The 18422-nt window shown below is 39.3% G+C and overlaps 1 protein-coding gene across 6 annotated transcripts in view; it reads left to right on the top strand.

The window, feature by feature from the left end:
* UTRN (utrophin) overlaps positions 1–18422 on the top strand; it is a 692661-nt gene that overhangs the window by 613940 nt on the left and 60299 nt on the right. For all 6 annotated transcript variants that reach the window (XM_019526790.1, XM_019526791.1, XM_019526792.1 and 3 more), the window contains 3 exons: positions 904–1061; positions 4258–4424; positions 9668–9779. In XM_019526790.1, the coding sequence (XP_019382335.1) occupies positions 904–1061; positions 4258–4424; positions 9668–9779 (437 nt within the window). The remainder of the gene's footprint in view (positions 1–903; positions 1062–4257; positions 4425–9667; positions 9780–18422) is intronic.

The following is an 18422-nucleotide window of genomic DNA, read 5'->3' as shown; positions in this document are numbered from 1 at the left end:
AATAATTTAAATATCCATCTTGTTAGCAGTTTTCTAGCTTATCGTTTAGGCAGAAACTTCCAGCTAAAGCAGTTATGTCCGGGGGGTAGATCTTGTATACAAGAGAAATAGAAGAGTCCTGCCAGGTTTACATCTAATCCATCCCCTATAATAGATGCAAAATTATTTCGTACAAAATATTTCATAGATTTTGTGTCACCTGATTTTGTATGATTCAGGAGGAGTACTATCCAGTGTTTCCACTGCCCAGTCAATCATACCATCAGGATGATTTTCCTGGCCTTTTAGCAGAATTTTTCGTTTCTCACAACCATTCCAGTAATCCCAATGATGCTCCACAACATCTTGACTTGTGGTTTAGGTGGATAGAAAGTAAAAAAAAATGGGATCAGTGTTGGGGCTGTATGTCAAGGGAAAGTTTTGTGTAACTAATGTCACATGCAAGAAGTAATAGATTGACCAGTTTCCTGGTGCTCTCATCTTAAACTTTTTCATTCACCAGCTATGATGTACACTTCTCTTCTTCTCTCAGTTCAGATACAAGTGTGTGTCCACTCTCAACTACTCTACTGATAGCTCCAGTTTTAGCATGGAATGAAATGTTGATGTCAGATGCATTGAATTTTTCCAGTGGTAATATAGAAAACAATGTAAGTGTTAAACAGCAATATAATCTACACTTACTGAGTTGAATTCTGTTCTCAGTTACACTAACGTAAGTTGGGAACAACTCTATTAACATTAATTCAGCTACATTCTGGTAAAACCACCATAGGTGAAGCTGCAGTAGGACCCAGAGTAATTACATTTGGAGTAGGAAACAGAAATAAATTAAAAGAAGAGAGGACAGACTGAGACTAAAATGACTTTTCCATATGAACCACTGACTATTATCTGTTACAGATCTTTTTAAGGAAGTGGCAGGGCCTTCAGAAATGTGTGACCAGAGGCAGCTTGGCCTCCTCCTTCATGATGCCATCCAGATCCCCCGGCAACTTGGAGAAGTAGCAGCTTTTGGTGGCAGTAATATTGAGCCCAGTGTTCGTAGCTGCTTTCAACAGGTAAGATCAACAATGGCCTTTCTCACTATATTGATGCGTATCTGTTTATTTTTCTGCCTTTTTAAAACATTTTTATACATTCAGAAATTGCATCAATAAATCATCTAAAACAGATCTCTCTCTCTCTCTCTCTCTCTCTCTCTCTCTCTCTTATGATCTACATAACACAGAGTTTGATTTCTTGCTTGTATATGATGTAGGGTGCTGTCTGTCATCAGTGGGAGCTGCAGCCACTCTTATCAGCTTGAAAATCCTACCACTTGTATTTGCGCTCTTAATTATGAGCTTTGGTCCCTAAATTTAGGCAATGGAGGTTTAAAAGTTTGGCCTTAGATTTTACCCTCCCCTGATCTTTTTTTATTTATTTACTTCACTTAGACCCAAAAAAAAAGCTGTGCTTTCTTCGTTAGATATATGTAAATAGCATTAAAGGGCATTTGCACACGTGCTCTAGGGGTGGAGGGGCTGCTTTAATTGGAGCGGCTTTGAGAGCCCCTCTGAAGTACCTGCAGTGTCTCATGTATCAGCATTCCAGTGCTTCAAAATGGCAGTGGGGGCTCTTTAACTAAAACTCATTGAACGAGCTTCAGTTAAAGTGCCCCGGCCACTATTTTGAAGTGCAGGGATGCTAATACATGAGATGTGGAGCCTGCTGGAGCATGCTAACTAGCACGTTCCAACACAGTTGATTAATCAAGTCTGCTCCCACGCTCTGTAATTGCAACATGTCAGAGCAACCTCCCCGCACATCTACAGGCACCCAATATACTGTGATATTACCTACATAGTGGCCAAGCTGGAAGGCCCAGGGCAGTCCTGAACTTTCCTTTTAAAGTGCACATAAAAGTAGAACAGATATTTAAAAGTGTGATTCTTGAGTTAAGTTTTAATCAGAAATGTACATATTCTGATAAACAGGCTGCTAAGGTTATGGTTAAAATGCAGCTTCTACAACTCACTTAACACTGTAGGAAAACATCAATGACTCGGATTGTATCTGAAAGTATTTTGAAACTTATATTTATGGCAGTCTTGGCAGCCCACAACCCTGTTAAAACTTTTTGTAGTAGTTAATTATCCTGATTTACATTTTCTAGGCAACCTTATAGTCTGAGAACAACATGATTTCCCTTGTTGCAACAAAAGTTGATCTCAGCAGTGCAGGGGAGTGTTGTTGATAGTAATTTTGACCCTGCACATCAGGAAATTACTTAGTGTTAGGTTTTTGACAAGGGAGCTGGCAGTTTCACAGTGTTTGTAACGTAGTCATTTACATGTCTGGAGTCTTTATGCAACAGGCAGATCATAGAACAAGGCTTTCTAGTTGCCTGCAGTTCAGCTTCTTGCTACATGCAGGGGGTTAATCAGGCTGCAGGGAATGTCTGCCTTTTTGGGGAATATTGGAGAAATGAGAATGGAAAAATGAGAATTTGAATGGAACACAACCAAGTTCACAAGTTGTAAAGGTTGCCCAAGGCCGTGTCTGTTCTATGGTGATAATTGTGTTGGTTACGTTTATTGTTTTTGTGAATGTGGCTGCCTCTGAGCAATGTCAGAAATTTTATAGGGATTTAAAAAGTCACCATGGTTTAAGATACTTAAGTGGTATGTTAGACATTTAATAGTATCGTGATTTTATTAAATCCTATGGAAGAGAATATTGGGGAGCTCCCCTAAGAGAAGCAACATCTCTCCTTTCACCTGTTTGAATAGCAGATTCCAGGACTGCCCCTCCACCCCCAGTGGTAGGTGTTTGTTTTATCCCTTTGTTATCAATTCTGAGTTTTGAGAGGTTTGTCAGGGCTAAACCGTTCTCAGAAGGTCGAAGTGGTAGAATTCCCCCTGTGTTTTTTGGATTTCATTTTGGAGTTGAGGCTGTTTTAGTCAAGGGCACAAATTATTTTCTAGATTAAGATGGAGTTCAAGATGTCAATTAAACAACACTGGATGTTTTCTAAGCTTTTTTATATCACAGTTTCAATGAATGAGGGATACTGTTAGTATGCCTGTCCCTGGCTGCAAGTGGCTCAGTTTGCATCTAGAAGAGGGCACTCAGCTGATGGAAAAGAGTTTTTGTGCCTCACTACTGGATTTGATGTGTTGTCCCTCAGAGGTCTGTCCTATCCTTGATTTGTCTTTGAAGCTGTTCAGATATATATAAAGGCCCCCTGGCAAGGTAATCTTTACAACACAGAGTAGGGCATCATTGTTAAGTTTGTACTGACATTACAGCTGTCTTCTCTGCTGGACCTTGCAAGTTCAGTTTGTGCTCTCTAAGAATGCTTACATACTTGCAGCATGATGTGTCAGAGCTTGTTCATTTTTAGCTGTGTGAAACGAAAACTCTCAGTGGAGGTTACAGCTCTTTCTTGATGTTTCTGCTTACTGGTAAAGAATTCAGGTGTCACTTCGATCACGCAGTATGGATTAAGAGTTATATTTTTAGGTCCTGTCTTCTTTGTCCTGCACTTATATCAGGACAACACCATGCATCCTTATGAACATGAAATATGATTAATGTAATTCCACTTTAACAAGGCTCCTCCATTGGTTGCAACCTATTCAGGATGCAGTGGCACGTTTGCTTGCCACTTAGAACAACTGTGATATTTTTAGCTGCCCTGTGTTCCTTGTATCAGCTGCCTGCTAAGTGGCAGATTTTCATTTTAGTGTTATTTTAATCTAATTTTTAAATTAGATTTAACATCTTAATAAAAGAATAACTACATTGGCTTTCTTTATTAAAGAAAGGATGCCCAGGATCCTCAGGCTTTATTAAATAACTTTTGCTTGAGGATTTCTCACTGAACTGACCCACCTTATATTAGTAGGCAAGTATACCTTTCCTGATGTGGAAATTTTGCTTCCTCCTAATGTTCTACTTCCTACTTCTGGTGTGCTTCTGTTTTAAACATATTTTTGTTACGGGTCATCATTTTTTGATATATTCTTTCCCCTCCTCAATGTTTTTCCCCTTCCTTTTTTCAGCTGGACTGCCTTAATTGTTCTTTCCTGTTTGAACTTTTATGAGGAACATTTTTATTACGTATTTTTCGATGTGTTGTGCAGTGACTTGACCTGGAAAAGGTCAGAGCTAATTTGTTGAGCTGAAGCTAAATTTTGGTTTAAAATGAAATAGAAAAAAAAAATCTGCATCTTTGAGGTTTTTACTGTTGTCTTTGGTTTCCTTCATCAGAATCACAATAAGCCGGAAATTGGCGTCAAGCAGTTTATAGATTGGATGCATTTGGAACCACAGTCTATGGTATGGCTACCAGTTCTACACCGCGTGGCAGCTGCAGAAACAGCAAAACACCAGGCCAAATGTAACATCTGTAAAGAATGCCCAATTGTTGGCTTTAGGTAAGAAGAGTCAAATTGTGTATAGGGTTTTATGTAATCCGATTTTTTTAAAAACAAAAACATATTCTCACCTCTTTGCTTTCTCCTCTGCAAATTGGTTTCCCTCTACAGTACAGTCAGAATTTGGATCTTATTCCTATGTCCTAAGTCTCTTGATTCAGATCATTTTCTCTCTCTTTGCAGTGGCATTGGTGAACTTCAGAAGATTCTATGACTGTCGGGCATACCAATAAAGTGGTTGTTAGGTGTCTTGCTAGTGAATGAAGTATGAATATGCTTTGTAGACACCAGCAATAAATAAGCTGCGCAATAAGAAAAATGTGTATATTCATATTTATGCTTTACACAGAATAAGTGGACTTAGGTGGATGTGGCCAGAAACTCTTGAGTCTGGACTTGGCAGGGGTGCTACAGCTGTGGGCAGTTTCATGCTTCTGCTTCCAAACTGGTAGCAGCCCCAACCCAGAGAGAGAGAGAGCACTTGGCATTCCAGAAACATCCTCAGCCACTCAGCACCATGTGACTGCTGGAGTTGCCACCTACCTGTGGGCCAGATCCATTCCCTTGGTGGGTGCCCACCCATGGGCCAGATCTAATCAGTTGGCAGGCCAGATCTGGCTTGTGGGCTTTATTTTACCCAACCCTGATACAGACTAACTAAATAAGATCTGTGTAGAGCCTAAGCTTTTGTGAACTGGAGAACACTTTGTCAGATTGTGATTTCATCAGATGCTGGAGTTCACAAAAGCTTGGACTCTATATCAATCTTATTTAGGTTGTCTATAAGGTACACATCTACCTTGCTTTCATATGTGTCATACACCTCAAGGCAGATAAATGCCTGTGTAATTGTGGGCTGGTTAGGTAGGATGGCTTTCCTTTGCCTTCTGTCTTAGATTACCTAGGAAGCCAAGGTTTGCTTTGCCTCCCAATCTTTAACATATTTACTCCTTCAACGTTCCTGTTGTGAAGATTTCTGCTTCCTTCTAGCCTAGTCAAGAAAAGGACCTTAAATTACCGGACAATAAAATTAAACATTGCCATCTCCCTATTTGCTATGTTTTGAAAGCCCCTATCTATTGGAGACAAGTGATCTTGTCTCTCATTTAAGTACAGTATTGACCTCCATGCTTGCTTAGACAACACTGAAAATATAGCTTGAGTGTACCCTAACAGTTCAAACACTAGAAAACAAAATCATTATTTTTAAGACCGCTTTATAGTTTCAGTGAGCCTAATTCCTGGTTTTGGAATACTTAGGTTTGGCGTTACTGTATTTAATAGACTTAAAAAAAACGCCAGACTAATGTGGTTTACGCATAAATGTAAAGCTATATCTTACATATCTTACATTTCTTAATACAAAGAATTCATTAAATCATTTCATTCAAATTCATAAAAGGTGTTGTATACCATCAGTACATCCAATTTTTTTTAAAAGGATAGAAATCCCTGACACAACTTAACAATCTGTAGAATTATAGGGCACCTGTACACATGCCTGACGCCTGTGCCAACATGTTCAAATTGGAACGTGTCAAAGCAGGCTCAGTTAATTGAGTTTGTGGGAGCATTTTAATTAGAACACCCCAGAAGCTTTGGTGTCTCATGTATTTAACATCCCCATGGTTTAAAAAGGCAGCAGGGGCGCTTTAATTAAAGCTCATCGAATGAGCGTCCCTACCACCATTTTGAAGTGTGGCACGCTGGATGCACAAGGCACTGTGGACATTTTAATTAGACTGGCTCCTGACAGCTACTGTAATTAAAATGCCTCCCCAGCCCTGGAGTTATGTGTAAAGATACCCATAGTCTTTCACAAGGTTTGCCTACACGGTGAGTAAATGTCCAACAAGGACATTAAAGCTGGGTAAGATTGTAGGAAATGATAAAAATTATATGACAATAGGAAACTGGTCTGATCACTTCAAACCTGGATCATATCGACGCTTTTTAATATTAGGTATACTTTAAAAATGAACAATAGCCAAAATATGTATAAATACTCTCTTAACTTGGGTGCTTTCTAACAAAGTACAGTGGTTGTGAGTGAGTTTATTTTCCCCATTTCTATTTAATGGCACCTTCTTTTGCTCTAGTTCTCCATTTAATGTTTCTATGAAAGCCAACTTTCTTTTCAACTAGAATGACACTTGCAGCTTAGAGTGGTAGTTAGCTGGGTTAGTTGAAGTCAGTCAAAAGGCAGGGTAAATACAAGCCTTTCTAGACTAACTAAATAAGGTATATGCATATAAAGAGCACAGACTTTCATGATCCCAATTTCACTTTATCAGCTGCTGTGGAAGGACATGCAGAAAGCAAAGCATAAGGAGGAGAAAATTAGAATCCAAAAGACAAGAGATAGGGGAGAGAGAGGATGAGGAGTGGGGCAGTGCTGGGGGAGAAAGTCCTTATGCCTTGTAGCTTAGTCATAAGGAAAATACTGCTTTTAGACAAACTGGAATATGAAGCTTCTGTGCTTCTAAACGCTATGGATTGCATTTGTCTCTACCTTTCTGCTGGATAGGAGCATATTCTGAGGCATAAATACTACACTAGATCATGTTGTCACATAACTCTAAAAATAGACTCCAGGACAAAGTTACCCCCTAGATCTCAGCTGAATCTTCTTGTTGTTTTTTTCTTTTAACTAGATCTTTTCAATATCCATTTCAGGTTTTTAAACTGTTACACAATCCACTCCAGGTGCAGACTGTTTGCCATGACTTTTTATTATTGATGAACACCCACATGTCACTCAGCACATGGGTAGTCTCTCACTCTCATTTCTACTCTGGAATGTTTCCTACAGGATAGGTGTGTGGCAACTAATATATAGAGGAATTCTGTGTTTTTAGTTAACACCTGCTTTTATTATTGAAAGCTACAAGCCTAAAATCACAAATTAACCATGGAAACAGCTCTCCGACAGTTCTCCCCCCACTTTATGCTCAGTACAAGAAAAGATATCACAAAAAAGCCTTGCTTCTTGGTCATAAATTCAAAAATTCCAGGTCTGCAGCTACATTTTATCTTCTTGCAACCTGGGCCAAAAAATCAGATAACCAGTAACGGAGGGGGATGACCAGAGCAGCAGCCCCAATCACCGTCTTTGTGGAGTCACAAAACCAGCCATTTCCATAGTGAAGACTGATCATAGTGACAATCAGCAGGAGTGGTGCTGCACCAGGCACTGCGTGACTGCCCTGGTTATGGAGAGGCACTGCTTTGCCTCTGCAGGTAACCTTTGCTACTGCAGACTTGTTTTCTGGGAGTTTGTGGCTCGGAAGTCTTAGAACATAGGGAAAAGAAAAGGAAAGAGTTATAAATGCAGACCCTAAGTACTCTGATACTGCATATCAATAAATATCCATGCCCTTTCATCACTGCACATAGGAGATATGCAACGTATTTATGGAGACTATTTTTTGCTTGTTTGTTCATGTGATTGCTTACATTTCCACTAAATGAGGGTCCAGTTTGACATAGACTGACCCCCGCCCTACCCCATGAGCATAAGGATAGGTTAGAACTCCCTTACACTCCTGTGCAAGGCCTGTAAACCTTAGCTATCAGTCCACAAGAGTAAGTAGGTTTTTTGAACCCTTAGCTACACCCCTGTGCTAACTAACCAGTACAGGCAAGAAACCATGGTGGGGAAGAGAGGAAAGGAAAGGGTTGTAACTTGCTTTTTGAATTTGCTGCTGGCTGCTAGTCCTTCCTAAAACGCGTAGCCGGCAAGGAGGGGCAGGGGGAGTATTGTAGTCAGAAGGTTATTGATGCATAACCCCTTACTGTGCCTGATCCAAAATTTAGCCCTGCAATATTGTCTTTTTTTCTGTCTCTCTTAACTGCTGTTCCTACATTATGCTGCTGTGCAAAGGAAGAGGTAAAAAACAATGGATATTTGCAGAAAGATTGCTATGATGGACTTCTGTAATACTGTGGGCATTTATACACATACTTTTCATGCTGGGATGCGTCACGGCAGGCTCAATTAATCGAGTCTGCTTCTCATGCAAACTGAAGTGCACCGCGCTGCATCGCTTGCAGTTGTATAAGCAGCAAAATGCATGTTAGCACAGAGAAAATGGCAGCGATGCACTTTTGAACTAAAACGCATTCAAGGTGTTTTAGTGGACCGCTGCCATTTTCTGCGTGCTGACACGCATTTTGCTGCTTATACAGCTGCTCACATCTCAGCACCAGGTGCTTTTCAAAGAGCCCAGTGCTGCAGCACCTCCATGTGCAAAAATGCTTTATATTTTTTAAAGCTAAACATAGCAAATTTTTATAAGAAATTTTAGAAGTACATTGTAAAATTATAGCCCCTTATTTCATGCTTGTGTGGCTGTACTCTGCAATGCTTTCTGTTCCACAAATTCTTAGATATACAGGCAACATGCTGCTCCGTAGGTCAGCATCCTAGCAGGCTCTTGGATATCCAGGCTGCTTCATCGGTCAGCATCCTGCTATACTAGACTAAAACCTTCTTTATAGTATAGTATGTATAGAGTATAGTAACTCCTACTCTAATATATGCATGCACTTACCTAGTGATTTCTGACCTTAGCTTTACAAACTCAGTGGGTGCATATATATGTGTGCGTTACTGCAGAGCTGACTAATTGGCTTCGCAGTAAAGTGTCAGTGTCTACATGTGCACTGGTATTAGGGTGCAGTAAATTAACTAACACTGCCATAGGATAGTACCATCTGGGTCAGTACTGCCCTATGGCAGAGTAATTACGTGTGCTGAAATGTATGCGTAGATGGTGATAGAGGCTGGCTGGGGCATGAGGGCTAGGCTTCCTGCCTAGCCCTGCACTTTAGCACCCTTGTGCCTCAGCCAGCCCCCCCACTGCCCAGTGATGCCGCCTGGAGCTGGCCCCCTGGATCCCCTGTCAGCCCAGGATTGCTCCATCCTGGTTCAAACTTTTGCATTCCGAGGTACACATGCAGACACTGCACCCAGGAGCAGCTGACTCTGGTATGAGCTGTGCCAGAGTTTTATCATGTTGCCTTAATGGCACATGTAAATGCACCCAGTGTCTCCTGGTAGTGCTGTTGCTGAAAGGCATCAGAGTCAAGTGAAGTTACCCCATTTCAAAAAGCAATTTCCTCTCCAGTTTTTTAAGATCACAGATAAAGAAAACTAATTTAGCTTCTGAGGTTTAACAGTAAGTAAATAATAGTATTTAAACTTTGGGAGCTCTTAATCACTTTGCTTAACATCTCTACAGGTATCGGAGCCTGAAACATTTCAACTATGATGTCTGCCAAAGCTGTTTCTTTTCTGGCCGGACAGCTAAAGGGCATAAATTACATTACCCAATGGTGGAATATTGTATACCTGTGAGTACTGATTTACTGGCTGTTTCTAACAGTTTTGTGTTCTTTCTGGGCTGCAGTTTCTTGCAGACTTTGATGTGTAGATATTATTTCTGTTTTGGATATATTGGCTACCATATTTTTTGATCATTTTTCTGTGAAATCCAATGGGGGACTTGCTGTTGCTGATTTTATGTAGTAGGCATTCAGATGCTATAAGTATTCAGTATGGAATACTAACATTACATAGACAGGTAACTAGAGATATACTTTTATAAAACAAACTTTCTGTACTAGAGAAAACTGAACTAACTATACATACAGAACGTATTCAGATTTTGGAAGAACGAAAACCTATTCAAGTAAAGGAATGCCTTTCTATTATAATCAAAAACGTGTATACTCATAACTAACCTTAATTTTTTTTTCAAGGTACATGGCTTGTTCAGACCCAATATGTAGTCGGCTTTACCAAAGTCTGGTTGGAAATACCTTGACTATTCTCCAAAATTCATAATATTTGTTTGGATTTTTTAATTAGCTTGTAGCTGAGAAATTAAAACAAAATAGCTACTTTTCTATTGGAAAACACCAAGAAGCAATGTGAGAATTCCCCTTGCAGCTACTAGCAAAATTAATTTCCACAATTTGGCATCTTCCTAATGACTAATTAATCATGAGACTCCAATGGAGACAGTTTCCTAGATATTTTCTGTTAAACTTAAGAAACTGATAAAATAGTACCACTTCTGGTATTTGTTTTTCCTGATTAACTTTTTAATTAATATAATAGCTTATTACGTTTTGCATCTACGTAAAGTCAGCTAAGCCATAAATAAGTGGTTGATTTATAACTTGAATATAAATAATCAAAAACATCTCCCAAAAATGTACAACCCAAAGAACAAAATTTGTCTTTGAATTTACATTCTGTCGTAGTTTATTTCTTTGTTTGGTGTGAGATTCTTAATGGAAGACATAGAGCAAGAATACATTAGATCTATCTGGTTGTTCACGGTGACTGCAGTAGATAGGATTATTAACAACATTTTCTTATTGTTTTGCATGTTCTGCATCTCTGTCAACAGATTTCAAATTATATCAAGTAACATTAATGCGTCATTATAATCAGAAGTATCCATGAGTTGCATAAAATTTCATTTCATTAATTCTGTAAACTAACATTAGGATTTGGTTGGCAGATTAGCACTCCTGATGCTATAGCTTTATAAAAGGAATGAGCTTGAAGAAAGCTTACATTCATGCTATACTATACTTTTGTTGTTACGCCTTGTGTAGTTTTTACAATGTTCAGTAATTACTGTTCTTTTTCTATCCTCTTTTTTTTTCCTTCTCTTATCTTTCGTAGGAGTTAATTAGGTAACTGAGGACTGTATTTTGAAAATTATTTCTGTTATTTCAGAAAGCATGTAGTTCCACATGCAAAACCGGTTAATTTTGCATAGAACTGCAAACCAAGGAAAATTACATGTGCATAATGACAAGTTTTGTGTTTTAATACCCAGACACATTTTTTTAAATCAGCCTTTGAAATTGAAAAATGGAAAATAGAACTACAGCTTTGTCTTTGCCTTTCTTCCCCATATTTTGCCCACATTTGTTAAATATTTTGAAACAATAAATCTTTGCTATTTCATTTCCTACTTTTATTTTTGATGTTGAATGCTAAATTTTTCCAGGTATGAGTTAAGACTATGATAGAGGCTATGAATATTCTCCAGTAATTTCAAATGGAGATGAGATTTTCTATGTACTAATATTTATGCAAATTATAATGGTTACTTGCTCTTTTGCTTTGTAATTTTATGTTCTGAATATAAAGCATGGTTTACATTTAATATTGGTATACCTTCCTTAATAGTTTTAATGAGTTTCCCTGGAATAATATTCCAGGGAATATCTTTTATTCCAATTTAAAGTCTGGAGCTCTGATACGAAAGATTTGTTTGCCAGTATGAAGCAGTTTGAATTAAAGTTGTTATACTTACAAAGAGAGCCCCTTCTGTGCTGTTCTCCAGGCATATGTATACTGTTGGCTTTAGATATTCAATATAGTTTGAAAGGAAGTTTGACCATTTTTGACACAGTTAGGCAAATCTTGGGTAATTTCTTGGTTCCTGTTCTCTCATCTCTGACAAGATCCTTTAACTGTCAGAAAAAAATTGAATTTTTATTTCAGTTGTCATTAGTTTTTTCCTCATCCTAGTTTTGGAAGATGCTGTTAGGACTAGTTTTTCATCCTAAAACAAGCGACTAGAAGCAGAGTCTGTATTTTGCTGTTAGTATGAGCTATTCCTATGTTTTTGAAACAGCTCAGATTAACACCAAATGCATTTTCTGCTGCAGTGTCATATGACAGCTTTCTGTTTCTTGCACACAAAGCAATAGAGTTACATTGTTCCCCAGATTTACATTTGATCTATCATCCATTCACAGAGAGGAATGATTAAAAGAAAAAAGTCTGTGTCAGTTCATATTCTGGCTTGGTGCATCTTTTGCATGCATCCTTATTTACACAAAAGCCTTTTTATTTCTTCTTCCTCCCAGTACTGCTTGGCCACTGAGTAGGAAAGAATCATCGTGTGATTTGTGTGTGCTCTCTGAAGCCCATGTGGCAACCAGAAAAAATTCAAATTGTTGTTTTGTTCTGTAATATTCTTTGCAACTTCAGATTTGCAGAGTGTAAGGCAGAAGGGACCATTAAATCACATAGTCCAGTGGTGCTCAACCTTTTGGACAGTTGAGTGGTGTGGGGCAGTTCTGTGTGTCAGAGTGGGCCCCACCCTGAAGGGTAGGCCCCAAGCCCTGCGCCACCCCAGCATGCTGGGATCAGGCTCCATGTGCCAGGATCAGGACCCTGTACACCCCCTGCCTGGTCTAACTTGCCAGCATAAGCCCCCATTAACTGGCATTGGTTTCTGGGGTCCTGTGCTGCTCTGCATGCTAGGATTGGTCCCTAGGAGCCCACACCTCCCAACATGTGCTCCCTGCCCAGCCCTGCATGCTGTGATTGTGGGATGGGGATCCACACCCTTGCATGCAGAGCCACACTTTCCTGCCCATGGGGCTCTCCACAGGTCCAAAATTTTGGCAGCAGGGGAGCAGCAGGGGATCCTGGCAGATAGAGCCCAATCCAGCCCACAAATCTGTCCCACACCACTCATTTGGCTAAAAGGTTGAGTACCATTGGACTAGATTTTTAAAGGTCTTTTCTGGCCACTCCCCTACTGCCAATTTTTTAGACTCGTAGGGAGGTCTGTGGGCCAGATTGCATGGCACTACGGGTTAGATCTGGCCCCCAGGCTGGGGTTAAGCACCCAGTCTAGTCTCATTTCCTCTATATGCTAGGGCATTAAATGTCATCCTGACACTGACACCAGTAACTTAGGTTTGCCTAAAATATAGCTTCCAGAAAAGGTCTCCATTTGTGGCTGATCTTCCTTGGCCCTCTTAAGCCACTAGTTAGAGGTGAGCTCCAGGGGTCCCTGATTTAATCCCCAGTGCATCAGTGCAGGTGGCATTTTGTCACACCACTCTTCAAATCTGTCTTCTGAGAAATCTTGCTTTTGCTGGGCTTAGTCAAATACGTGGACATACCTGTTGACGTAGCAATAACTTGACTAACACTACATCAACTTGTTTGCATAGTCACCCCATACTAATTATGTTATGTGTTTCCTTCGAGGACCATGATGAAGACTCTAAGCAGCTGTAGGATTCATTTATAAATACACCAGAATTCCTCCCTTTTTGGCTGGGATCCATAAAGTCAAAATGTTTTCAATATGCATTTTCTTCTCTTTGATTGCTAAGTTTTGCTCTACAGAGCAATCATGTTTAAACAGTGTTTGGTTACAGTCTAATTTCCTGCTATCTTATTATCATAGCCTGAATTCTCATCTAGTTTTCATCATGCTGTGCCTCAAATTTGACATTTAAGACATTATTTTTTTTTAACTTTATGGAAAGCAGGGTTTACCATGTCCTCTAAAGAATGCAAGGAAATTTACATTGTTTTGAAGTAAATAAAAATATTGATGCTAGAAAGGATTGAGGGTTAAGGAATTTGTTTTTTTCCATTTGGCTTTTACTTTTGCACGTTTTCTTTTCTTCTTAAATGTCATAGTCAGTGTCAGCTTATTTGCCTCCTTGGCCAATTTAACCAGAAATCATAACAAAATTGATGCATGAAATTGCAGCTGTTTTCCTGTCGAAAGTTTCCTCTTCCCCATTGATATCATGGAAGAGCAATTTCCTTTGTATTTATTGATGTCTAAAATATATGGAAAATTCAAATGTGAGAACATGTGGTTTGTCATGCCAAATGAGGCCACTGGTCCATGTAATAAGATATCCTTCTGGCTGCATTAGTAAAACACACACTGGGGGAAAAAAAGGAAAACCCCATCGTGCACTTCAACTAGGCGTACAGTACTATATGTAGGATGTGATATAACATCCTTTCCTAACCCCTTCAACCTAAAGCAACAAATTTGATATGTGAAAAAACATACTGATTTGGAGGGGGTGTTGAACTGGTTTGCATTATGTAAGAGCTTCCTACTTTTAATTAGTAGCAATAAGAAGAGTATTCATGACTCAGGTGATACGCAGTAATTCTGGTTTGGACCAGGATCAGTTTATGAACCATGTCTCAGGCCTCAAAAGTTTATTTTCTAAAAAGAACAATAATATTAAAAAAAACAGTGGAAAGGGAAGCAATATTCAAGCAAGAATTCAGCTTGAAGTCAGACGCATGCATCCATACTGTGGAAGTTTGGAATTGGATGGGTACAATGGAGAATGAGAGAATAAAAGAAATGAAGAGGTGAGTGCAGAAGGTAAGAAGGAAGATATGAGGAAAGAGAAAGCACTAAGAGGAGAAGAAAGTAGAAGAGTTAGAGTAGAGGAGGGGAAAGGGATGGGCAGGTGATGGGCAACTGAGTTCATAGTCTTCAAACCTCCACTGTAGACACCTGTTCTTTTTCGAAATAGATCTGGGAAGCTTGGGCCTTTCTTAGAACTCAGTTTGGAAGTTCCTCTAGTCATTCTAGCCATGTTGAAAACTTCCAGGTTTGGTCTACTGAATCCTTTCCATTAAAGAGCACTGGGAAAGAATACTTAACTAGCCAAGCTTGTCCCTGTTCTCCCTGTTGGAGGAGGGGTGTGCAGGAAGCTTTGAATGACTAAAGTTGTATATAGACCCAGTACTGTAGCAAGGAAGTTTGGCACCCGGGGCAAAGCCCGCAGCAGCAGCCAACCCTCATCTCACGCACAGATCCAGGGGGCACATGCCCCCCCATGCTTGCCCAGGAGTGCATGCAGTGGTGGGAACCACCCTTGGCCCCCTCCCCCCCCAAATGAGCTGCTCACAGCTCCATCCCGTGCCCCACCTTGGCTGGGCACTGCCCCTTCGCTTTGGCACCTGGGGCAGTTGCCCTGCTTGCGCCCCCTTGCTATGGACTATATAGACCCAGGGGTCTGAAATTGATTAAAGTACATAAAATACTAATAATAGTGATAGAAAACTATGATTTGCTCCATTGGGTCCTATGTCCAGGAGCTGTATGTTTTGTTTAGAGTCAGGTAGAAATACGAAATACCAGTTAATTCCAGATCCCGAACCGATTAATTAAAAAAATCCATAAGCCAGTGATATGGCTAAGTACTTATACGAGTGTTATTTTAGTTGTCATATCAGTTTGTGCATAAGCATCTCTGCATCTTGAACTCTCAACTCAAAGCAACTCAAAATATTTTGGAAGAGAGAACAGATTTACATAAATGTCAATACTTTGAAATGGAAACCTGTTGGGGAGTACTCTCACATAAAGGGATTTGGGGGGTGGGGTAGTAGAATAACTCAATTTCTTGGACATTAATAGACAGTGATTTGAGCCTCATGACATATGTAGGCTCTGTTGTTATTGCAGCATAAATATCTGGCACGGAGAATGTGTGTACTGTACTACATTAAGAATGACATTTGGTATTTATATAGAGTATATGGGCTTGATCCAAAGACCACTGACAGTGGTCTTGAGTCTTCCATGGCCCAGTAGACAAATAAGGCTCAGACTAATAAAGCTTGAGCTAGAATACCCATAACACATCTCTTAGTGTCTCTTAGTGTCCTAAAGATACTGAAGTATTAATTTCAGCATTACATTAAATATTTAGGGAAAATGTAAATGTCATTGCTAAATAAACCTGACATTTACAATCTTGAGTGAAGTCTGACTGAGAAAAACCTTTCCATCATGGTTCAGTAAGTAAATCTGGGAGGCATTAGAAGGGATTTGTTTATGAAATTGGCTTGGCTCAGAGTATAAATAACAATTAGGATAATTTGGAAAGCAGCTTTAAGATTCTGATTCAAAAAGTTGACAGTAAAATCATGGGGCAAGTGTCTTAGCTGGTTTTTAATCAGCATGGCTCCATTGACCTAATTCGAGCTGAGAAACTATCTCAAAATTGACAACTTTGTAATGCCCGGTAGACATGTATAGAAGGCCATTCAAAACCAGTGCTTTATGCTAATGACTGACTGCAGCTTTGCCAGCTATTATATTTCCTTGAAGTAAGCACCAGCAGACACAATAACCTTTCTGTTGTGTCCCCCTTCTTGCCTATGAAGTGGGAAGAAGGTAAGATTTCACAGGATTGAATGAAGTCATCCCATCATTAAGAAATAGAAATTAATGCAACTGCACTATTTCAGCATTTCATACAGAGTATATAAAAAAAACAGAGAAATATAATTTGGTTAGATATTACCCTCATGGGGAGGGTAGTAAAACACTGGAATGGATTACCGAAAGAGGCTGTGGTATCTCCATCCTTGGAGGTTTTTAAGACCCGGCTAGACAAAGCCTTGACTGGGATGATCTAGTTGGGGATGGTCCTGTTTTCAGCCCTAATTTTCTGTGATTCTATGATTCTAATTGTAAAGTGGTAACTCATAACTGCAGAATTTTCAGAGACAAGCACTGAATTTCAGGATCTTTCCCACAGTTCAGAATCTAGGTCCTGGTTCAGGAAAACTCTTGAATAACTGCTGTAGTGTTTTGTTGAATGGTGGCCATAGGATTCTCTGGTTGACAGCATGTACCTACTGCACTTACTAAGGCTGGATTTGCTACTCTGGGTTTTCACGTGCCTTGAGTTCAGAGAGCGGGGCACATATTCCATTAGTTAAATTTAAAGTCTGTTCCTGCCATATACCTCTATGAGACCCTGACACAGCTTCCAAATTCTTTATAAAGTAATATAAATATTCTTACCATAAAAATGTTAGATTTTCTGTATGATACTTAGCAACAGCAGTGTTTCAAAAAGTGGTGGTCTCAGCAAGGGCCATCCACATACCTTACTAAAAAAATTAAAGATGGATTCATTGTATATGGACATTAGCATTGAGGCAGATAAAAGTAGGGTAAGGCTTGGGGTCATTTACTCTTTTTTGGAATGTTTGTCCCTTCCTTTTACTTTCAGTACCTCCTGTTCCTGTTAGATCACTACTAATTCTTTTACTCTCTCATTACTTTTCCTACAGTATGTGACTAGCAGCTTTATAATTTAGCTTCCTCCTGACAAGTTGAGCTATCATAAATGACGTGAGAATATACAAGTTTGTCTCTGTTTAGGAATTTCTTGTAACATTTCAAATGCACTTTTCTCTGAGGATTGCTCCTTTGTTTTCATAATTGTAGTTGACATTTTACCTTGCAAAGAACCTGACCAACATTTTATTTCCCTGAAGAAACTCATAACATGATACGCAAGATGTCAGAGATTATTAGTCAAATGTTGGCCTGACCCCAGGGGAAAAATATGCTTCAGACACAATAAAGCTTACTAGGAACTGTGCCTCCTAGGATTCCTCCACTACAGCAATCCTCCAAAATACCTTAATTGTCCTTCACATTCAGAGGAGGCAGAGTTACCTTCTTGTTAATTTAAGCAGCATGTTTAACTATTTTGGAAGCAACCCAATGGCATAGGAAAAGGTTCCTTCACACTGCCTTCATCCTGACAAGCTTATAGATGCGTGAAGCCTGACTCTGTGGTGTTACCAAGATTACTTGGTTGGATAGAAAAAAGAGGAAAATAATAAGTGTGCTGAAAGCAGTTGACTGTTTCAACATCATTTCCAGCTGCAGAGTTCAGAGATTCATCTGTTCTTTAAGATTGGATAGCTGTTCAGAATAAGTCTTCGAATCCAAGCGGTTGTATGAAAGTGCCTGTTGTACCCTTTCCCTCCCTCTACCTGTATAACAGTTGTTCAGATATTAGGCCTAAGCAGTCTACTACAAGTTCACCACCCTCTCTGCTAAATTAAAAAAAAAAGGTTGCTCTTGAAATTGTAGAAAGATTGATTTCTGTATGGTATATTCTTAAAAAGCATTTTCAATCACAGCAAGACATAATGAATCTCTTTTCTTTGGTCTGTATTCTAAGTGAGAGACTGGCAAGAAACAACTGTAGCTAAAAATTAGAAAATAATCACTTCCAGAAAGGCCTGGTCATAGTGATAAAATGATAAAATCTTTTCTTATGCGCCTTTGACAGTTTCATTTGTTTTCTTCCTAACTCATCTTTACTAGAATTAGTCAACCTTTAAAAAAAAAAAAAAAAAAAAAAGGA

Source organism: Gavialis gangeticus, unplaced genomic scaffold, assembly GCF_001723915.1.
Source record: "Gavialis gangeticus isolate Ggan-Ray unplaced genomic scaffold, GavGan_comp1, whole genome shotgun sequence".
NCBI lineage: Eukaryota > Metazoa > Chordata > Crocodylia > Gavialidae > Gavialis > Gavialis gangeticus.
This window is presented reverse-complemented; position numbering and strand designations above follow the sequence as displayed.